This window comes from Schistocerca americana, chromosome 5, assembly GCF_021461395.2.
Source record: "Schistocerca americana isolate TAMUIC-IGC-003095 chromosome 5, iqSchAmer2.1, whole genome shotgun sequence".
In the NCBI taxonomy this organism is placed as follows: Eukaryota; Metazoa; Arthropoda; class Insecta; order Orthoptera; family Acrididae; genus Schistocerca; species Schistocerca americana.
In genome coordinates, this window is record NC_060123.1 from 313,163,335 (window position 1) to 313,183,474 (window position 20,140).

General features: G+C 42.3%; 1 protein-coding gene across 1 annotated transcript in view; it reads left to right on the plus strand.

Moving 5' to 3' along the window:
• The first annotated feature begins 3,731 nt into the window (after positions 1-3,731).
• The window catches only part of LOC124616337 (integrin alpha-PS4-like), a 68,354-nt gene continuing 51,945 nt past the window's right edge, over positions 3,732-20,140 (plus strand). Inside the window, exons 1-2 of the mRNA XM_047144644.1 lie at positions 3,732-3,957; positions 16,886-16,986. Coding sequence (XP_047000600.1) covers positions 3,732-3,957; positions 16,886-16,986 — 327 coding nt within the window. The remainder of the gene's footprint in view (positions 3,958-16,885; positions 16,987-20,140) is intronic.

The window sequence follows — 20,140 nt, forward strand, 5'->3', positions numbered from 1 at the left end:
AAATTTCGCGCCTGTAGCACGTCACCTTCGTGGTGTAGCAATTTTAATGGCCAGTAGTGTACATATATTTTTACCTAGGTAGTAAGTCATAAGTGTACTACGTTTGCGACGGTATGATGGAGCCATTTTTGAACAAGGCAATGTTGGTCAATACAAGGAACTTGGCTCTAAGAACTGCTTGCATGATGTTGAGTCCTGCGGCCAGCAAGGTCCTCTGATCTATGCCCGACAGAACATGTGTGTCACCAGTTGTGTGCCAGCTTACCACAGAAGAGGAAACAACGGATTTATGACACGTTTCCCAACCGAAATAGCGCATGCATCCAGTCCAAAGGAGGCGCAACGTCATACTAATCAGTGGGCTCATGCTGCCAAATTCTTTGTAAATTTTTCTCATTTTCATAATCACTGAAATAATATCACGGACCCTCTCGACACTTGCAGTTTAATTTCATTTCCTGCTCCCCTTCTGTGTGTAAATTTGTTTACGGACAGTGTAGATTTGTGTATAGCTAATGGTTCAAATGGCTCTGAGCACTATGGGACTTAACAGGTGTGGTCATCAGTCCCCTAGAACTTAGAACTACTTAAACCTAACTAACCTAAGGACATCACACACATCCATGCCCGAGGCAGGATTCGAACCTGCGACCGTAGCAGTCGCGCGGTTCCGGACTGCGCGCCTAGAACCGGGAGACCACCGCGGCCGGCTTGTGTATAGCTGCACAGTGTTTTTTTGTGTCAATTTCATCAGCTACAAGGGAGCTAACAAAAATCCTAACAGTTATAAACTTGCATGCATGAACAATAGACATTAATACAGTTAAACGTGGATATAGACAAACATGACAGTCGTTAAGTCACCTTCACTTGCAAGTGAGCTACGTCCAAGGCATTAGAGCTAGCATACAGTTGTAAGTATAAATACATTTAATGGTAGACGAAATAATAAACATTAAATTAATCTATTTTTGTTCAAAGACGGGCTACGTTCAAGGAATTATAGTGGGCCAACATCAGATATTCTTCGATCCATGATGGCGGCCACAGGCGGCAGGTGCGCGTGTGATACATTGTCTGCTCCTCCCCTCACTCAAAGGTTGACAGTCCACTAGCGTATCCCCACTCTCAAAATTTTCTGTACACCGCCCAGCAACGGTTCGCGACCAGTTGGGGGACTTCCAGGTACACCAGTCTCGTTGTCACCAGGAGACAGTTCTTCTTGCCTAGAGGAGCATTCTCTGTTCTCTTTTCCAATTGTGTAGCCCCTGGGTTGTAATGTCGTTGTTGTCAGGGACTCTTATAAAACTCTTTCTGGACTTCAAACGTGACGGTGTTGGCGAGAGACCAAACAGTGGATGAGTATCAGAGATTAAAGCTCTACATCCTTCTACTTGGACAGGTGCTTCACGCCTGATGTGATGCTGAGCTATGGCTGCTAGTACGTGTACCTGCTACACTTTAGCTGGTCTAAACCATCCAGTAATTATTACGTACGTCTCATTCAGAGCGGTGTACACCTACCTAGCACAGCAGGAATTATGCCAGACAGGCGCTGCATATTCACCCGCAGAACAGCACAGTGCCAATCCAGAAGCGGCTGGTTGTGCACCGCACTTAGGTTGGCTCTGAGCACTATGCGACTTAACTTCTGAGGTCATCAGTCGCCTAGAACTTAGAACTAATTAAACCTAACTAACCTAAGGACATCACACACATCCATGCCCGAGGCAGGATTCGAACCTGCGACCGTAGCGGTCACGCGGTTCCAGACTGAAGCGCCTTTAACCGCACGGCCACACCGGCCGGCCGCACTTAGGTCCCCTTAATTTCCGTGTGATATTACCTGTGGATACCTTCATTTTGGTGTTATGGCAATGCGTTTTACAGGTTAAGGTGTGGTCTAAGGTCACCTCAAAGTATTTTGGGTAAAAGGAATGTTCGAGTTGAGTGCCCTTCCGTGAAATATTTAGTTATTGGTTGACCTGTCTCCTTTCCAAATGGAAAGCACCGATTTTAGTAGAACAGTCGTAGCTCTTCCAATGCTACAGACAGGTAATTTTCAACACCACGGAAATCCTTTCCCTGGGTGACCAACGCGAGGTCATCCTCATACAGAAAACTTTTGATGTGTAGCGGGAATGGTTGGTTATTTGTATATACGATGGTCACTCCAAAAGAAATGCACACTATTTTTTTTAAACCCATCTTTTATTCTACATATTTGAAAGTTTTACAGTGTGTAGATACATCCTTTAGGAACAATTTTCATTTCCCCACATGATTTCCATCCCTCTAAACTGCCTTATGCCATCTTGGAACCTGCGCCTGTATACCCGCACGGTAAAATTCTGGACCAACCTGTTGGAGCCACTGTTTGGCACCGTGCACAAGGGAGTCATCATCTTCAAACCTTGTTCCACGAAGAGAGTCTTTCAGTTTCCCAAAGAGATGATAGCCACATGGAGCCAGGTCAGGACTGTAAGGTTTCAGTGTTGTCCACCCGAGTTTTGTGATCGCTTCCATGGTTTTTTGACTGACATGTGGCTGTGCATTGTCATGCAACAGCAAAACATCCTGCTTTTGCCGATGTGGTCGAATATGACTCAGTCGAGCTTGAAGTGTCTTCAGTGTTGTCACATATTCATCAGAATTTATGGTGGTTGCACTTGGCATGATGTCCACAAGCAAGAGTCCTTCGGAATCGAAAAACACTGTAACCATAACTTTTCCAGCAGAAGGTGTGGTTTTGAATTCTTTTTCCTTGGGTGAATTTGCATGATGCCACTCCATTGATTGCCTCTTCGTCTCTGGTGAAAAATGATGGAGTCATGTTTCGTCACCTGTCACAATTCTTCCAAGAAATTCATCTCCACCATTCTCGTACTGTTCCAAAAGTTCGCTGCATACCGTTTTTCTTGTTTCTTTGTGAGCCACTGTCAACATCCTGGGAACCCACCTGGCACATACCTTTTTTAACGTCAATACTTTCAGTATTCTGCAAACACTTCCTTCCTCTATCCCAACGCGGCGTGACAATTAGTTCACTGTGATACGTCTGTCAGCAGTCACCAGTTCGTTAACTCTCTGCACGTTGTCTGGAGTGTGTGCAGTACGAGGCCTGCCGCTGCGAGGACAATCCTCAATATTGCCGTGCCCGCTTTCATCACGTAACCTGCTTGCCCACCGACTGATTGTACTGCGATCGAAAGCAGCACCTCCATACACCTTTTTCAACCTCTTGTGGATGTTTCCCACTGTTTCGTTTTCACAGCACAGGAATTCTATGACAGCACATTGCTTCTGACGAACGTCAAGTGTGGCAGCCATCTTGAAGGCATGCTGTGATGGCGCCACTCACGGGAACAGGTTGAACTGAGTTTGAAAACAAGCGGGAAGGATGTATCTACACACTGTAAAACTGTAAAACACATGCAGGATGAAAACTGTATTTTTACAAAAATAGTGTGCATTTCTTTTGGAGTAACCCTCGTATGTTAAATATTATAGGGGCGAGAACACTGCCCTGAGGTAGCCTGCAGTGGTCAAATTACTGAGACAAACATAGAGATGGTTACATGTAGAGGGCACACATAAGGTGTCCAGCGTTGTTCGTAAAAGGTGTCATCACTTACATTATTCGTGCAGTTTTTGTTGACAACAGTGCAGCGATTGTGTTTGCGGTGTGTTAGCCCATAGGCGTTTTGTGAAGCAAGTATGTTTCCGCCACAATGACCTTGGCAAATTGGGTCTGGCTGCTGAGGCTGAAGGCGTCTGGTGTTGCAGACGTGGTGGTCGGCTCGTACATGGAGGGCCGCGCTCGGGTGTTCCTGGCGAGGCCTACCGTCTCGCTGGTGGCCTCGGTGACGGGCCCAGAGTCGCTGAGGCTGGCCGATCGCCGCACAAACATCACCGCCTGCCTCACGTACACCAGCTACAGGTTCCAGGACGATGTTGGTAAGTTCAGATGTTTTGCTGCACTCCTTCATTTGTCTTTTCCTATTTTTTTTCATTTCTGCATACGTACGAGGCGTGCAGAAAAAGTAATGAAACTGAAAACACTGTAAGCGATCTGGCAACACTGTGCTGCTCTATGACTTCTTATGTAGACTGGTGTCCAGATGCTCAGTCTGAATTTCAGCTCCGTATATCTATTACTCGATTTTTGAGAGCACCATCAGTGAAGTTGTGTTTTACTATGTGTTACAAAAATGGAATAGCGGAATTTAGAGCAGCGTTATGACATCAAGTTTGTATTATACTTGGGTAATCCGCAAGCGTTACCTTTGAAAAGTTGAAACTGTCCTGTAGGGGACATTCCTCATAAAGAGTACAAGCTTTTCTCCGGCACAAATCATTTTTGGAAGGCAGAAAATACGTTGAAGATGAACCTCGCTCGGAGACCTACTTCAAAAACCGACAAAAAAGTCGAACGTGTGCGTACTCTTGTCAGATCAGACCGACGTTTAACAATAAGGATTATGGGTGACATGTTTAACAGTTTCACTGGATATCAATTTTTGACAGAAGATTTGGACATGCGAAAGTTCGTGCCAAAATGACGCTGGAAAACATCACAACTGAGCAGAAGGACAGTCGAGGAAACGTGTGCGTTTATCTGTTTGAGAGGATTGGAAATGAACACGAATGGTTCATTTGTGTGACCACATATTTTTGAGTAAGATCCTGAGACAAAACGGCAAAGTGAGGCGTGGCACACTGAGACATCTCCTCGACCGTAAAAAGCTCGAAAGACCAAACGAAAGATGAAGACAATGCTGATTTGCTTATTTGATAGTAAGGGTATCGTGTATGAAGAATTTGTTCTTCCTGGACAGACTGTCAACCAAGTGTTTTACAAAGATTTCTTTAAAAGGCTCAGGAAAAGGATGAATCTATTGAGACCGGACACTGCAGACGAGTGGATGCTGAAGAACGCACTGTGTCAGACGGCCATCTCTATAACGGAATTGTTGACCTCAAAGAGCATTCTTGTTCTTCCATAGTCCCCCTACTCACCTGACCTGAGTCCTTGTGAATTTTTTCTTGTCCTGAAATTGAAAAATGTTTTAAAAGATTTCATTTTGGGACTCTGGAGAACATTAAAAAATGTGACTAACGAGTTAACGGCCTTATCTGTTGAAGGCTTTCAGCGCTGCTATCAAGACTGGGAACAACGATTCCGCCAGTGTGTAGCTGCCAAAGGAAACTACTTTGAATGAGACAATTTTGTCTGAAAAAAACTTGGTAGATAAAAAATCAGTTTCATTACTTTTTTCACGAAACTTGTACTACGTGTGCCTCCTCAACAAAGTGCTCAGCTTATGTGAAAGGCGTTCAAAGGTAAATACATGTTGTCCTCTGTAAAAATGAGGATAAATTACAGGCCTTGTCGAATAGTAAAAGTAGTTTATTAATCAAGAGACTGTATGACGCGGGGAAAGGGAGCCAAAAGAAGATTACTACTGTGCGTAAAATAATGTATCCTGGGAAGGTCAGCCAAATAAAAGATTCCTGTTATCTGTAAACTCTATGATCCTGGGAAGGCGAGCCGAATAACAGTATACTGTTGATTCCGGGAAGTCACTAAACGATATGCATCTTTTCTGCAATATCGTCATGCGTAACAATTACTTTCTCTGATTTCATAAGGTTCTTTAAGTACTCTTAAATTTTTTTAATTGCTTATTTGATTAACTGACCCATGTAAGATCTACGTCTGATGAGGCATCTTCAGAAAGAAAATGCAACGGATAACTACTTTATCCCTTAAACCAAAGAATCCGAATATGGTACCCAACTGTACTAATAACGTTTATTAGAGCCCCAAACTAAGTAGTGATTGGTGTTATCTACGTGATTACTCTGCTATTCACAATAAATTGCCTGGCAGAGGGTTATGTGGGATAAAAAAACAACATATGAATCAGAATAGCAATCTTGTAATCATAGAATCATTCATACCTCAAGAACAAGAAATAAACATTGTTTACCACCACCAATAACTACTACGGTACCTACTGTGTATCCATCAGAAAAATTTAGTCATTGGCTTTAGCTAGCTACGGCACACCTGCACACCTCAAGAAACTAGTAGTCTCTCTTCCTCGCAATCGCCATCGTAAAGCCAAGAGGAAGTGTTCCACTGAATTAAAGTGATGCAGCCTCGGTGTGACTAATCGTTTTTTTTTGGTGTGATTTGTTTAGTTACCCACGAATGGCACGTACGTACTAACACATCAGCACAAATTAACAACATCTCACACAACTACGCTTTACGGTACAAGAAAGGGAAGAAAAACAATGTAAGTGATATCATGACGTGTAATGTGATATCATTACAGCTATTGTGAGACAAATGACGGAATAGTAAAATTTACTTAATGTCAAGCACTTCAATATCTTCGCTAGGAATTTCGTTCCATGATTATGAAGAACTGCGCAAATAGTTACTCACCGTGACCCTGAGTCGTGACTTGGAAGCAATTTGAAGTCCACGAACTACAGGTCATTTTGGTAGAAATGTTACTCCTCGGAAGTTTCGAAAAACTGTACTTCACACTGTGTACCTCAAATATTACCAAGCGTCTGTTTCAGCGTAGAGTGAAGACCGTAATGTAGACAGCATCAGTTGAAATATGGACGTACATACAAGAAGCGCGGCAGTTAAAATGTCAGGAACTGGTAAGCTGCCCGTGTGATTTGATCTGCTGACGCAATGTCCTTACGTCTTCCTGGCGGCACGCAAGCTGTGGCATTTTGTGAGTCATGTAGTCCTCGTCTGATGAGTGCTGAACTAGTGCGCAGTAGTCGGTTTTTTGAGCCTGGCAGTAGTCTGCCCGTAGCCACCGTCCCCCCTGCGGATGCTGCGAGACTCTGTGACGCAGGTCGTGACGTCCGTTGTGACGTACACCGCTCTGCCGCCGCCGCGACCCTCCACCGCCCCACATTCGGTCGCTGCGTGGTGGCCGAGCATTTTTATTTTTCCAACTAGCTCGCGCGTTAAGTAACTCTGTGTCGGATACACGTCTGCTCATCTTTTTCGTTTCTGTTGAGCGTTTTCGGGATTGAAGCAGTGAAGCTATTGCGCCAGTAGAACTTTATTTACTTATTTATTTTGTACTTGTTCTCTTATCATGTAAATCACATCTAGAGGTTCCTATACTTTCAGAAAATCATCTATTATTTTCCATTCATTGGGTCTACGATAGGCTTTAGGCTATTTTATATTAAGATAGTCGAACGTCCAGGAAATACACTGACGGGAAAAAATCGCGTCTCCAAGGGGCTGTGTTACATAAACGAAAGTTGGCAGTCAAGTTTATACATCTGAAAGATGATGTGTATTCAGATTCCGGGCCACTCGCATAAGAGTGGCGCTAGTAGCGCGACTATGTGGATGAAAATCACGTTTGTTTTAAATACCCGCTCTAACGGTCGTGACTGACCGTTGAGATTGGACGTTATGAGCAGATGTCTGTAAGGCGAACAATGACGCCATTATCAATACCTCATTGAGTCTACTAGAAGCTGGATGGTCCTTTTGCGATACTGCAGAACAACTTGGCAGGAATGTAGCCACAGTACATGATTGCTGCCAGAGATCGTCACGAGAATATACGGTCGCAAGAAGACCGGTACCCGAACGTCCACGTGGCACTACCGAGAGGGAAGACCATCGTGTTCGGCGTATGGGTCTGGCGCATAGCACTGCATCTGCAGTAGCTACTCGAGATGCAGTTGGCACCACAGTGACGTATCGGTTACTTCAAAGACAGCTCCGAGCCAGACGTCTTTGAAGCGCGCATTCCACTGACCCCCAAACCACAACTATTGCCGGCCAGAGTGGCCGAGCGGCTCTAGGCGCTACAGTCTGAAACCGCGCGACCGCTACGGTTGCAAGTTCGAATCCTGCCTGGGGCATGGATGTGTGTGATGTCCTTAGGTTAGTTAGGTTTAAGTACTTCTAAGTTCTAGGGGACTGATGACCTCAGAAGTTAAGTCCCATAGTGCTCAGAGCCATTTGAACCATTTTTTGAACCACAGCTATTTCCGAGAGCTCGTTGGAGGGCAGTGTTTAGATCTGTTGGGTTTTCTGATTAAAGCTGACTCTGCCTCGGTGCCAATGATGGCTGTGTGTCAGTTAGGATTAGGCCAGTGCTAAATGCATTGGACCTACACCTCGAGCTATGGCCTTGAATGCGATTTCACTTGAGAGCAGGAGCACTCTCGCGGCTATTCCATGTACCCTGACCGCAAATTTGTACGGCAGTCTGGTGATTCGAACTGTTGTGCTGCCATTCATGAACAGCATTCAAGTGGGTGTTTTACAACTGGATAGCGCTCACCAATATACGGCTGTTGTAATCCAATATGCCACACTGACTATTGGTATGTTGCATTGGCCTATTCGATCACTAGATCTGTCTCCAAGCAAGCACATATGGGATGTCATCGGATGACAACTCCAGAATCATCCACAACCAGCATTCAGATGTTCAAATGTGTGTGAAATCTTATGGGACTTAACTGCTAAGGTCATCAGTCCCTACGCTTACATGCTATTTAACCTAAATTATCCTAAGGGAAATCACACACACCCATGCCCGAGGGAGGACTCGAACCTCCGACGGGACCAGCCGCACCGTCTATGACTCGAGCCCCCCAGACCTCTCGGCTAATCCCGCGAGGCACAACCAGCATTAATCGCTCTATTATTGACCAACCAAATGCAACAGATATGGTGCTCCATCCCAAAAACTGACATTTGGCATCTGTACAACACAATGGATGCAAGTCTGCGTGCTTGCATTCAATATTCTGGCGGTTACACCGGTTGTTAATGTACCAGCATTTCACATTTGCTACGGCTTATCTTGTGCTTACATTTACCTATGATGTTGCAAAGTTGACTACTTAAATATTTTACCTAGATAATTGTATTCCCGAAATTTCATTACTCTACACAAATTGTTTCTTTGGTGTTGCGATTTCTTCCCGTTAGAGTAGTACTGAAGTTCTAATTTGTATTTCAATCTTCTTGGCTTCATAGTTTCCTCTACTTTGATTTAGCAAATGTGATAGTTCCCTCGTATTGATCTCGAATGACTTTTTGTAGTATTTTGTACTTAGGTCCGCAATGGTAAGACATGGAACTCGTATTCGGAAGGATGGTGGTTCAAAGGCCCGTCCGCTTGCACAGATTTAGGTTTCTTTTGGGTTTCGTAAGTCGAGTAACTCCTTGTCACCGATTTTCCCCTCTATTCCTGTCCAGGCTTGTGCTCCGTCACTGATGATCTTCCACGCGACATCGATTCCTAATCTCCCTTCCTTCAGCTTAATAACATAAGTAAAATCAGTTCTTATACGTCTTCCTAAATGACTGGTGAACTAAACGCAGTTAGAAATACAACAAAATGTAAAAATGTAAATTACTACTTGTGGCTGTGATCTTTAGTCCTAAGACTGATTTGATGCAGCCCCCCATGCTAGTCTATCCTGTGCAAGCGTCTTCATTTCTGCATAGCTTGCTGCATCCTATACCCGTTTGACCTTTCTTATATCAGTCAAGCCTGGCCTCCCTCTACAATTTTTGTTCTTACAATGAAATGAATACCCCTAGCTGTCAACGAGGACAGTTGAACAGTCCGCAGCTCGTGGTCGTGCGGTAGCGTTCTCGCTTCCCACGCCCGGGTTCGATTCCCGGCGGGGTCAGGGATTTTCTCTGCCTCGTGATGACTGGGTGTTGTGTGAAGTCCTTAGGTTAGTTAGGTTTAAGTAGTTCTAAGTTCTAGGGGACTGATGACCATAGATGTTAAGTCCCATAGTGCTCAGAGCCATTTGAACAGTTGAAAATGTGTGCGCCGGCCGGGACTCGAACCCGGGATCTCCTGCTTGCATGGCAGACGCTCTATCCTTCTGAGACACAGAGGAGAGTGCGACTGCAGTGACTTATCTCAGGCACGCCTCCTGTGAGACCCACATTCCCAACCTACTGTCCCGCACTATATTCATAGTGCCCCTGCCCGTTACACTCATTACTCGCGGCTTTTTGCCGATTCCCGTAAGAGTACGGCACTGTTTGTGCATCCGCACAGAAGAAGATGGTCAAATGGCCGGTGAGCCTTAACTATATGTTATTTGTTCTTTCGGACATGTCCGAAAGAATAGATAACTTTATCAATTTCGATTCACTCAGTATCTCATAATTAGTTATTTGTCCTACCAATCTAATCCTCATCATTCTTCTATAACACCATATTTCAAAATCTTCTATCCTCTTTGTACTCATCTCTGCCCGCTGTGTCGTATTTGTCACATAGTGACATTATTATACTATATATTGTGAGCCCGAAGACTCTGATGTGTCTGATTATATTGTTTATTACAATAGGCCTCTTTCGGCATGATTATCGTCTTCAGGTTCTCTGTCAGACGTATTAGGTTGGTGCATAAGTTCATAGCGTTTTTGTTTTGAATGTTGGTATTCCGGTTGTTGTGGGTTTATTTATCGATTGTCATTTTTTATTTGTAGTTCTCTCTTGCTATTTGAGTTTATATGTTATCATTTTATCACCTGGAGATTGTGAGTGGAGCTGTGGACGATATAAAGTGGAGTGCCAAGTAGAGAAATCGGAACATTTCTACATCTACATCTACATCCATACTTCGCAAGCCACCTGACGATGTGTGGCGGAGGGTACCCTGAGTACCTCTATCGGTTCTCCCTTCTATTCCAGTCTCGTATTGTTCGTGGAAAGAAGGATTGTCGGTATGCTTCTGTGTGGGCTCTAATCTCTCTGATTTTATCCTCATGGTCTCTTCGCGAGATATACGTTGGAGGGAGCATAATTCTGCTGTTTGAGTTCAGTAGATGGTTGACAGCAGCGGAGGTAGCCAGAAACATTTGTACTTGGGCTGAAGCCACTGAACAGAGCACGGCAAGAAAATGATTTCTCGTTTTAAGGTGAAACGTTTTGAGATTAGTGACTCTACACTTTCAGTTTGATGATGATCGTTTAAACCCCTCGATTCACAGCGATCCACGCCAGTGAACTCGAGAACTGGCAAATGTGATTAATTGTATCATTCCACCATCGTGCGACATTTGCATGCAATGGGGAAGGTTCCAAAATCGGGTAAATGGGTACAGCATGCTATAAACCTAACTCACAAAAATTAGCAGCTGGCCCATATGTGCGTCTCTGCTTGCTCGTCATCAACTGGCTCGTGAGAAACACCCACGATTCCTATCCTGTATCGTTACTGGTGACGAAAAATTGTGTCCTATTGCTAAAATAAGGAAAGGAAAGGAATGGTTGAGCCCAAACAAAGCAACAACTCACTGTAAAAAGACCTGCTCGCATCTACAAAAGATGTTGTTATGCATCTGGTGGAAAAGCGACGGTGTGGTGCACTACGAATTGCTTTCCTAAGGTGTAACCGTCACTGCTGACATTTATTGTCAACAACTGGGACGTCTTGCAGACGCAGTCCAAGAACACCGACCACGATGACTTCCTGAAGTGACGCTACTCCACGATAACGCCCACCAGCATCCTGCTACACTGATACGGGAGATGAGTTGTGAAGTCATTCCACACCCTCCTTATTCACCTGGTCTTTCCACTCTTTATCGAATAACCTTCAAGGAACTTCCTTTCCGGATGAAAATGCGCTCCATACATGGCTCAACCTATCATATAATTATGCTTTACTACGTACATAAGGTGGCCTTGATATTCATATCACGTTATGACTTCAGTTACTGCCACATTACTTTACATGTTGGAGATGTATTAGATGTTAAATTTTTTGTTAGGATAGTTATTTATGTAGTTGTCGAATTATGAAACTTTATTTCACGATGATGTTTCGTGACAGCTATATGCACAGTTGTGTAAGCGATGTTACATGGCTAGAGACAGTTTGTTTCTTTGGTATTCTCAGATCATATCTCATCTCGCACACTGCGGCGGGGCGGGGTTGGCGGGTCTCGTTTTGCGATTTATTTAATGTCCACCTACCTGAGTATAGTGTCCATTCACCACCCGTTGCTCTGTATTCGTAGGTACTATGTAGACGATGAGAAAAGCAGCGTTGAAGAAAACCACCGTCCATACGTACGATTACGAAGTCCGCGTGACTCCAGTAACAAGATAAACCCGTAAATCTCTATTAATAACGGGCAAAGTAGGTGCTTCCTCCCTTCATTGATAGCGTTTGTTTGTAGATACTGATGTTTTATTACGGTTCTTTTCATTTATTGTGTCACCAAGCCCACATTTACGTCGGTAGTACATCTACTTCTAGTTCGTGCAGCTTATATCACACGTAAGACAGCCAGAAATGTGCTAAGTCCAACCCGAAATATTACGAGATTCACACAGGCAACACACTGTGACAAAACGAGTTCACATTCGGTCCTTTTCAGTGGATTCTTCGAAAGAAGATGCACACCAAAATGTTCTGTACATGCATACGGAACACGCCACGCAGAATATTCACAAATCACTATGGGCAGACACGTGTCGGTTGCCGTCGTCTGTAGAGCCACCTCCTCGCTTCTGACGCCCCAACACTGTCAAGCACGTGCCGATTGGCTATTCTCCCTCTTCTTAGACTGGCGGGTTGAGTTCACGAACGTGGTTCAAATGGTTCAAATGGCTCTGAGCACTATGTGACTTAACTTCTGAGGTCATCAGTCGCCTAGAACTTAGAACTAATTAAACCTAACTAACCTAAGGACATCACACACATCCATGCCCGAGGCAGGATTCGAACCTGCGACCGGATCGGTCGCTCGGCTCCAGACTGTAGCGCCTACAACCGCACGGCCACTCCGGCCGGCTCACGAACGTGTTTTCGCTCGGTGCCGAGAGGTATTTACTTTCAAAACGTCTCACGTACTTTTTAATACTATAGAATCTAGAATACTGAGCAGTATGTGCCAGTTATTGCATTACCCTCTTCAACAGAAATAATAAAAATAGCACATTTTGTGTCCCAGAAATTCCTGGCTGTAGCCTTTCCAGCAGATGGAATCGACTTCGTCTTCCCAAGTGCACCATCCTATCATTGAATTGATAGCAGATTCGCTTATGATGATAATTACAGGATCCAAGTTTCAAATGCAATAACGAATTAGCGTAGAAAATCAGTTATGTTCTTTAAATAAAGAACCCAATCGTTCATCTCAGCATTTGCCAGCATTAAACACAGCTATGCAACTCAGACATTTTCCATAGTTAATGCCTTTAAAAGACATCGTTCTTTTTCTCCTAATATGACCATAGAGACCAGATGATACACGTATCTTTAATCGTTGATTGTGCAATACAATGTTCTACACGTCCTCTAGTATCCATCTATGGTTGCAGTTTTCAGTCGTCTTCACGTAATACGCCTCGAAAGAAGTACAGCTATATTTTAATGCGCCAACTCATATGTAAATTGTTGGAAGGAGTAGGCTTCCTCTAACGTCCGCAAATTTGGAACGAATTTACTTTCACGATAAACAAATATTTTGTTGCAAAAGAAAGAATTTTATTACTGTGCAGTATTCCAATTACCCATTTGAACGAGGCGCTCACAAAACGGCTATCAAAAAGGCAGTCCAAATTGACACTTCATTTCTGTTAATGTACAAAAAGGACCAACATAACAAAGTTTGATTGATAGCAACATTATTTCTGTAATTCTGCGTAATTTGCATACCTCCTTGTAGTCACAGTTAGCTTTATAAAAACAGCAATAACACCAATGCCATAAATATGACATATCTGAAGCAGTCTCCTTCGGACTGATGGAAGTTACAGGGCAAGAATTTCTTCGCTTATCATTGGAGCGTTATCTGTAGAGCAGTGTCAAACGCCCCGTCACTGGGGTAGGCGTGGGTTTATTTATTTATTTATTGCTTATTTAGCCTGAGCAGATTACGACCTAAATGCTCTCTCTTTCACCTGACCAGGAAAAACCCAAAACATATTACATAACTGCCACACTAATAATAATTTGCATTATTAATAAAAATAATAATTGGCAATAATAATGATGATAATAGTAAGATTAATAATGGCGATAAAATAGCGGAGGAATTAAGAATGATATTAATTAGCTATTACTTAAGAACATATATGATAATAATTTGCATTATTAGCAAAATTAATAATTTGCAATAAGAATAATAATAGTAGTAGTAACACTATTAATAATTTAAATAATGGAGACATTAATAATGATACTGTCTAGGCACTAGAAAGAGTGGAGGAGATCATGAAGGAGGAGATTATTGAAGTGAACGTGACAGTGACTGCTCGAAAAGAAGAGAATTTCAATAGAGAATATTTTACACAAGGGGAGGGAAAAGTGGAGTGGGAGGGAAGTTTGCAGAGAGTGACCCGCAAGAAGAGGCAGCTATTGTGGAGGGCTAGTCATCAGCTGTCTTCCGAAGTTTGAAAGGAGTTTAACATCCGTGATATTTTGAGGATGATTGTTCCGAAGTCGGCTTCTTGATACAGAAAATTATTTAGAGAACATAGCAGTGTTGTGTAGGTTAATCAATTAGTTAGTTTCATGTTCCATACATCCAATGAACAATTTCTTAGGTAAATAATGTGGAACGATTAGTATACGTAACATGTATGTGTTATTAGTTTCAGTGGATGGCTACGTGCTGGTGATTTACAGGTTCCTAAATGGCACACTGGCCTAAACTGAATATTAACTTATGCAGGTATATGTAAAACTAGTTTTCTTTACAGGCTATCAGTTTTTAAATAAAATTCGTCTATGGAATAAAAGGACTTGCCTAGAGGAAGTGATTGACTTTGGATTAGACTTAAAACTTGCTGTACAATCTGCTGGCGTTTTTATGTTGTGGGGCAAATGTTCAAACATGTTTGTTGATTCATATTGAATTCATTTTTGAGTCACAGGCAGCTTTAATAATGAATAATAAAGGTAATTTTTACTTCTGTTTTTGTTGGTATGGTCATCACTATTTTTCTCAAATTGGGATGCATTAATTATGATGAATTACATTAGTGGACCTACAGAGTGTTTTTTTCTAAACGAGGGAAAAGCGCAGGAAATGATCCATAATAGGATAAGGATCAAAACAGGTAAAATGTTCATATGGCCGGAAACATGTTCCAAGAGAAGGACACGTGTCTGAAGGTGGAGATAAAAGATCTTTGACAGTGACTCTAGTATCAGCACCAGGCAGGTGGCCCGCCAGGAGGGGTTAAGCCAGAGAACCGTGTGGAACATGCTCCACTACAATTGCCACTATTCATATCACTTACAATGTGTGCAGGCTCCGGATTTGCCTTTGCAGCGACGGTTTAGTTGCTGGTTCGCCGCGAAGGCCACCGTAGTGCTGGAATTTCTATCATCCATCCTATTTACAGATGAGGCTATCTTTACGATGGGCAGTATTGTCAACCTTCCAGACAAACACCTGTCAGTTATGGAGAATCCTCATGATATGGTGGCAATGAACCGTCAGCTCTAGTTCAGCCTCCTCGTGTGGACAGGGATCGTTGCCGACCGTCTGGCCGACCAGTAATCCTTTCACAGTTCCTCACAGGCGAGACTTAACTGTACTTCTTGCGGATGACCCTACCTCCTCTGCTGGATGACGTGTCCTTTGTGGCACAAATGGTGAAGTGTCTGCTGCATGATGATGCTCCATTGATTGTTCCCTTGAGCGGGTAACAGTCACTAGTACAGGCAGAACATTCCTACTTACCTGGTGTATTCTCATGTGTGTTTCCAGTCGCTGAAACCTGAACACATTTCAGGCCATATTTCCATATGACCTCTTTTACTCCTTAACCTCTCAGGGATTCTTTTCTGCAGTTTGGCCAATTTAGAAGATGCTGTTACATGCCTACTTGAAGAGGTGTGAACAAAATGACTTAATTTCAACTCCACATTTCATTCCTGCTGCTCGCTTTTCTGTAGTTAACAGTTCCTTTCCAAGTGATGAGTTGTCCCAAATAGTTATTTCATAACACATAACAGAGTGGAAATGAGCAAAATGTATTAGAAGGTATTTTCGACTGTATCCAAGACGCAAATATATAAGAGCAAAAGTAGCTGAACTTAATTGTTTGAGAAACTCAATAACAAATTTCTGCGAGTTCAGTCTTTGATCAATCTGTACACCCAAAATTTTTGGAACATGCTATCCTCTTTACTAATGTTTGATCATGTGTTACATCAGTTGTTGGTATGACTCTATTTGTTGTACCTAAGTATTGTCAGCTTTCTAAAACCTTAGGGATAGCCCATTTTCTGAGAACCACTTAATAAGTCTTTGAAAATCATCATCAATTTCTTCTATCACTTTCTCTCTAATCTTATTTTGTGAAACACTAGAATCAATTGCAAAAAGTACCAGTTCTGCTTGATGAATGTTAAGTGGAGGGTCATTCATATGTAATAGAAGTGGACTAAAAGATGAACCCTGTGGGACATTATTTGCGATTTTTTCCCCAGTCACTAAACTTTTCTCTCGTCTTAACATTGTTTGAATAACTCAACCATGGCTTTGCATAGAAACTGAACCATGGCCCAATGGGAATTTGAACTCCGACCATAACTAAAATCCAATGTTTTAACGACTGCAGCACGTTTCTCTTTGTTACCTAGCACCTGTGCCTTCTGTAATAGTGGACAAGTCTATGTAAGATTAGGTAATTATAGGTTCAGACCTTTTTCAGCCGTTGTCACTGTAATTAAATGACGTCATATTCCTCTTTGAAGAGGGATGTGGTGTGGGACAGTTACCAAAAAGAATTTACTTTCAATTAATCTACACTATGAAATTTGTTTTTGCCGTCCATATTCCTGCCAGATGTATCTTTCGATACTTTTCCAGAAGCGACAATGGTGTTCAGTGGCGACGGATCAGCAGATAGTCGACCAGTAACTATATCAAATGGAAAGACCCATTGTGAAAACGTCACATGGACTATAAAGGCAAGTACATTCTAGGTATTACATGCTTTCTAATATGATACTGATAATTATTATTTCCTCTCACAGTTGTTATTTTATAACGAAATTTTTTCTCTCTCTGTTAATGTTTTCTTGAATTCCTGAAGCGAACAATCGTGTCAGCATATCTGTCCAACATGTCAGTTAAGGACACACTCAGCTCTTATTACATTGGTGTGATTATTGACGATAATTATTATATATGGATATTTATTGCAATAGGCCTGATCTGCACTGCAGTAGCAGTGACCATTTGCACGTCGTTGGCTAAATGCGAGCACTGAAGATACATGAAATGACGATATGGTGCAATAGTTGTATTCGTAACTGCGTTTGATTTGGGGCAGCTAAGATGTATGGGGATGTAAGGGAGTGAAAGTTCTCACCCTGTATGCTGTTGGACTAACATGTTTGATCCTCAACTGAATAGCGATGTCCCGTCACTTATGCCTTAGGGTCGGGTCTCATACACTCACATTCATACGTCGTCTTACCAGAAAATGCATGTAGTCGGCAAATTAATGTTCATGGTGTCTGCCCCATAAGTATGTGCCCATAGCTTGGGAGCGCAGACGGTACAGCGTTAACAAATTGGATGAAAAATATAACTTATTCATTAAATGTGCAATTTCAAAACGCGCTAGTGAAATGAATTTACCAACTACACCCGGTTGCATGTAGTAGTTCGGTCGGATCATACCAAATCCAATAACACAAACTGATTCTAAAACATCTATCGGGCATAGGTTTTATAACACTGCCAGAGTTTCCGACGTAGTTTCACAGACCAGAGTTTAATTTATAGTACAGTGCAAGTTCACACACACCTGTGTTCATGTAGTACAGCGTACTAGCATCAAGCAAAGTTAACACAAGATTTTAAGTATCACTAGAAACTGAAAGTTCATGTTTTATTCCCTGGTTGTAAATGTGACTAAGTCCAAAGCACCCCTTCAGAGCAGAAATTTCTTCACAACGATGTAGTCTAATGCTCACATGAAGTTAATCTTTCCCGAAAAGTTTTAGAATCCAGGAATCACTTGTGATGCTCCAATTCCAAATGCGACAGCCTTGAAAATGTCTCGGTTGAACTGCGCAGTGATCCACTCAGAAAGAGTTTACTTCCTGTCACTCACTGAGATTTTAATCAACTGGAAAACATTTAAACCATGAAGCACGTAATGCGCGTTCTTAAATAGGCTCTCAACTCCTCCCTGCAACTGTAATGCTTCAACCGTCTAGTGTACATCTTAGAAAAGGCCATTCATTTAAATTTACTGATTCATTCCGATAAGATTACTACAACAATATTTTGTCTTTTCATGCTGTTCATTTCGAAACCTTATAGTCGGTTCTACATCTGTTGATTCTCCTTCAGTCACAAACATAGTTCGTCAGTAGTCGTAAATTTGTCAGTGAATTTTATCCGTAGTGGATGCTGTTGAACTCCGTGACATTTCCTGTATAGGTTGTAGAAAAATTTCCGCTACCAGTCACAATAAAAGGTTATTTATTTGTCACACGACCGGATTCTGGCTTGCGCCCATCCTCAGGTGTTTATACATTCATGTACATGTTTATATTGTTGGAGGTCACTGTATAAATACAAAAAATTTATTTGCTGGTGACTAAACAGATACAAGCGGGACAATTGTAAGTGGAAGGGCAGCATTTGTCGAAAATATATCTGTACTTACATAAAGATGAAGCATCATTATTATAGTTACGCTGTGGTGACAGTTTTTCCACTTAGTTACACACTTATTATCATTTCCACGCCCAATTTTCAGTTTTAAAAAGTTTAGCTGCATATTTCACTATTACGATGTGCACTCGTGAAATACATTGTGTTAACATAGAAACATGTGGGCTGTGATCAAAGAACTTAGACGCAGCAGGTGTAAAGATGTTGCTCATACAGAGCAGACAGTGATCTCCAGCAATATAAACATGTACATGAATTTGTAGAGACCTGAGGATGGGCGCAAGCCCGAAACTGATCGTGTGACAAATAAATAACCTTTTATTGTGACTGGTAGCGGAAATACACCGGAGGATGGGCTAAAGCCCGAAATCGGTCTTGTGACAAATAAATAACCTTTTATTGTGACTGGTAGCGGAAATTTTTATACAACTGAAATCTGTCAGTCTATCGCAATACATCAAACAAAGAAAACGTATGTAAATATTACTTTACTGATTAATAGTGCTGTCATTCTAACGTTTCTGTTATGTGATTTTCAATTATGCTATTAAAATTTGCATATTTCTTACCATCTTTGAATCACAGTCAGTTACTATAAAAGCCCTTTCATTTGATTGATAATTTTACTGACAAATATATCTTATATCTCAAATGTTTTTACAAAGGAAGATAGGTACTGTTTATGTTTACTTTGTGCTGTCCTCTTACGTGTACAAGTCTGAACTACTGCGTTCTGGCAGAATATGCGTGTTGCTTACTTTTAACACGTGTTACAGCATCTGAATCACTTAATGAATCCCCGCGATATACTGTCCGACAAAAAAGTGAAGCATCTAGAAGACATGATCGGATGTCAACGTAACTTCATACACGCACACACCATCAGCGGGAATGTGAACGATTAGTTGCAATTCCCTGTAAGAGGTAGGACGGCCACCAGTGTACGTTAGTGTTATTCGTGCTTAGTGCTGTTACCACGCCTGGAAGGGGTTGTAAAGGGAAGGAACTGGGTTGTATGGTGTCGATCTCTGGGGAGGATTCATTCTTCCATCGTTATGAAGAGGCACAGCGGTGCTACTCCTGGCGCCGTTGTGTGGGGAGCCATTGTGTATGCCTTCGGCTCACGGCTGGTAGTGACTGAGGGAATAGTGCGCCACGGAAATGATGCGTCCTCATGTGCTACCTGTCATGCGACAGTATCGTGTTGCCATTTTCCAGCAGGACAATGCTCGTCCACATATGACAGATGTCTCTACGATCTGTTTGTGTGATGTTGAAGTACTCTTGGGGCCAACAGATCCTGAGAACTGTCGCTGATAGAACATATGTGGGACTAACCCAGACGTCAACTCCATCACAATGCCAGAATCAGGGACATTAAATAGCGTTTAAACAATTGTGAGCCAGCTTGTCTAAGAAGAGAATAAAAGA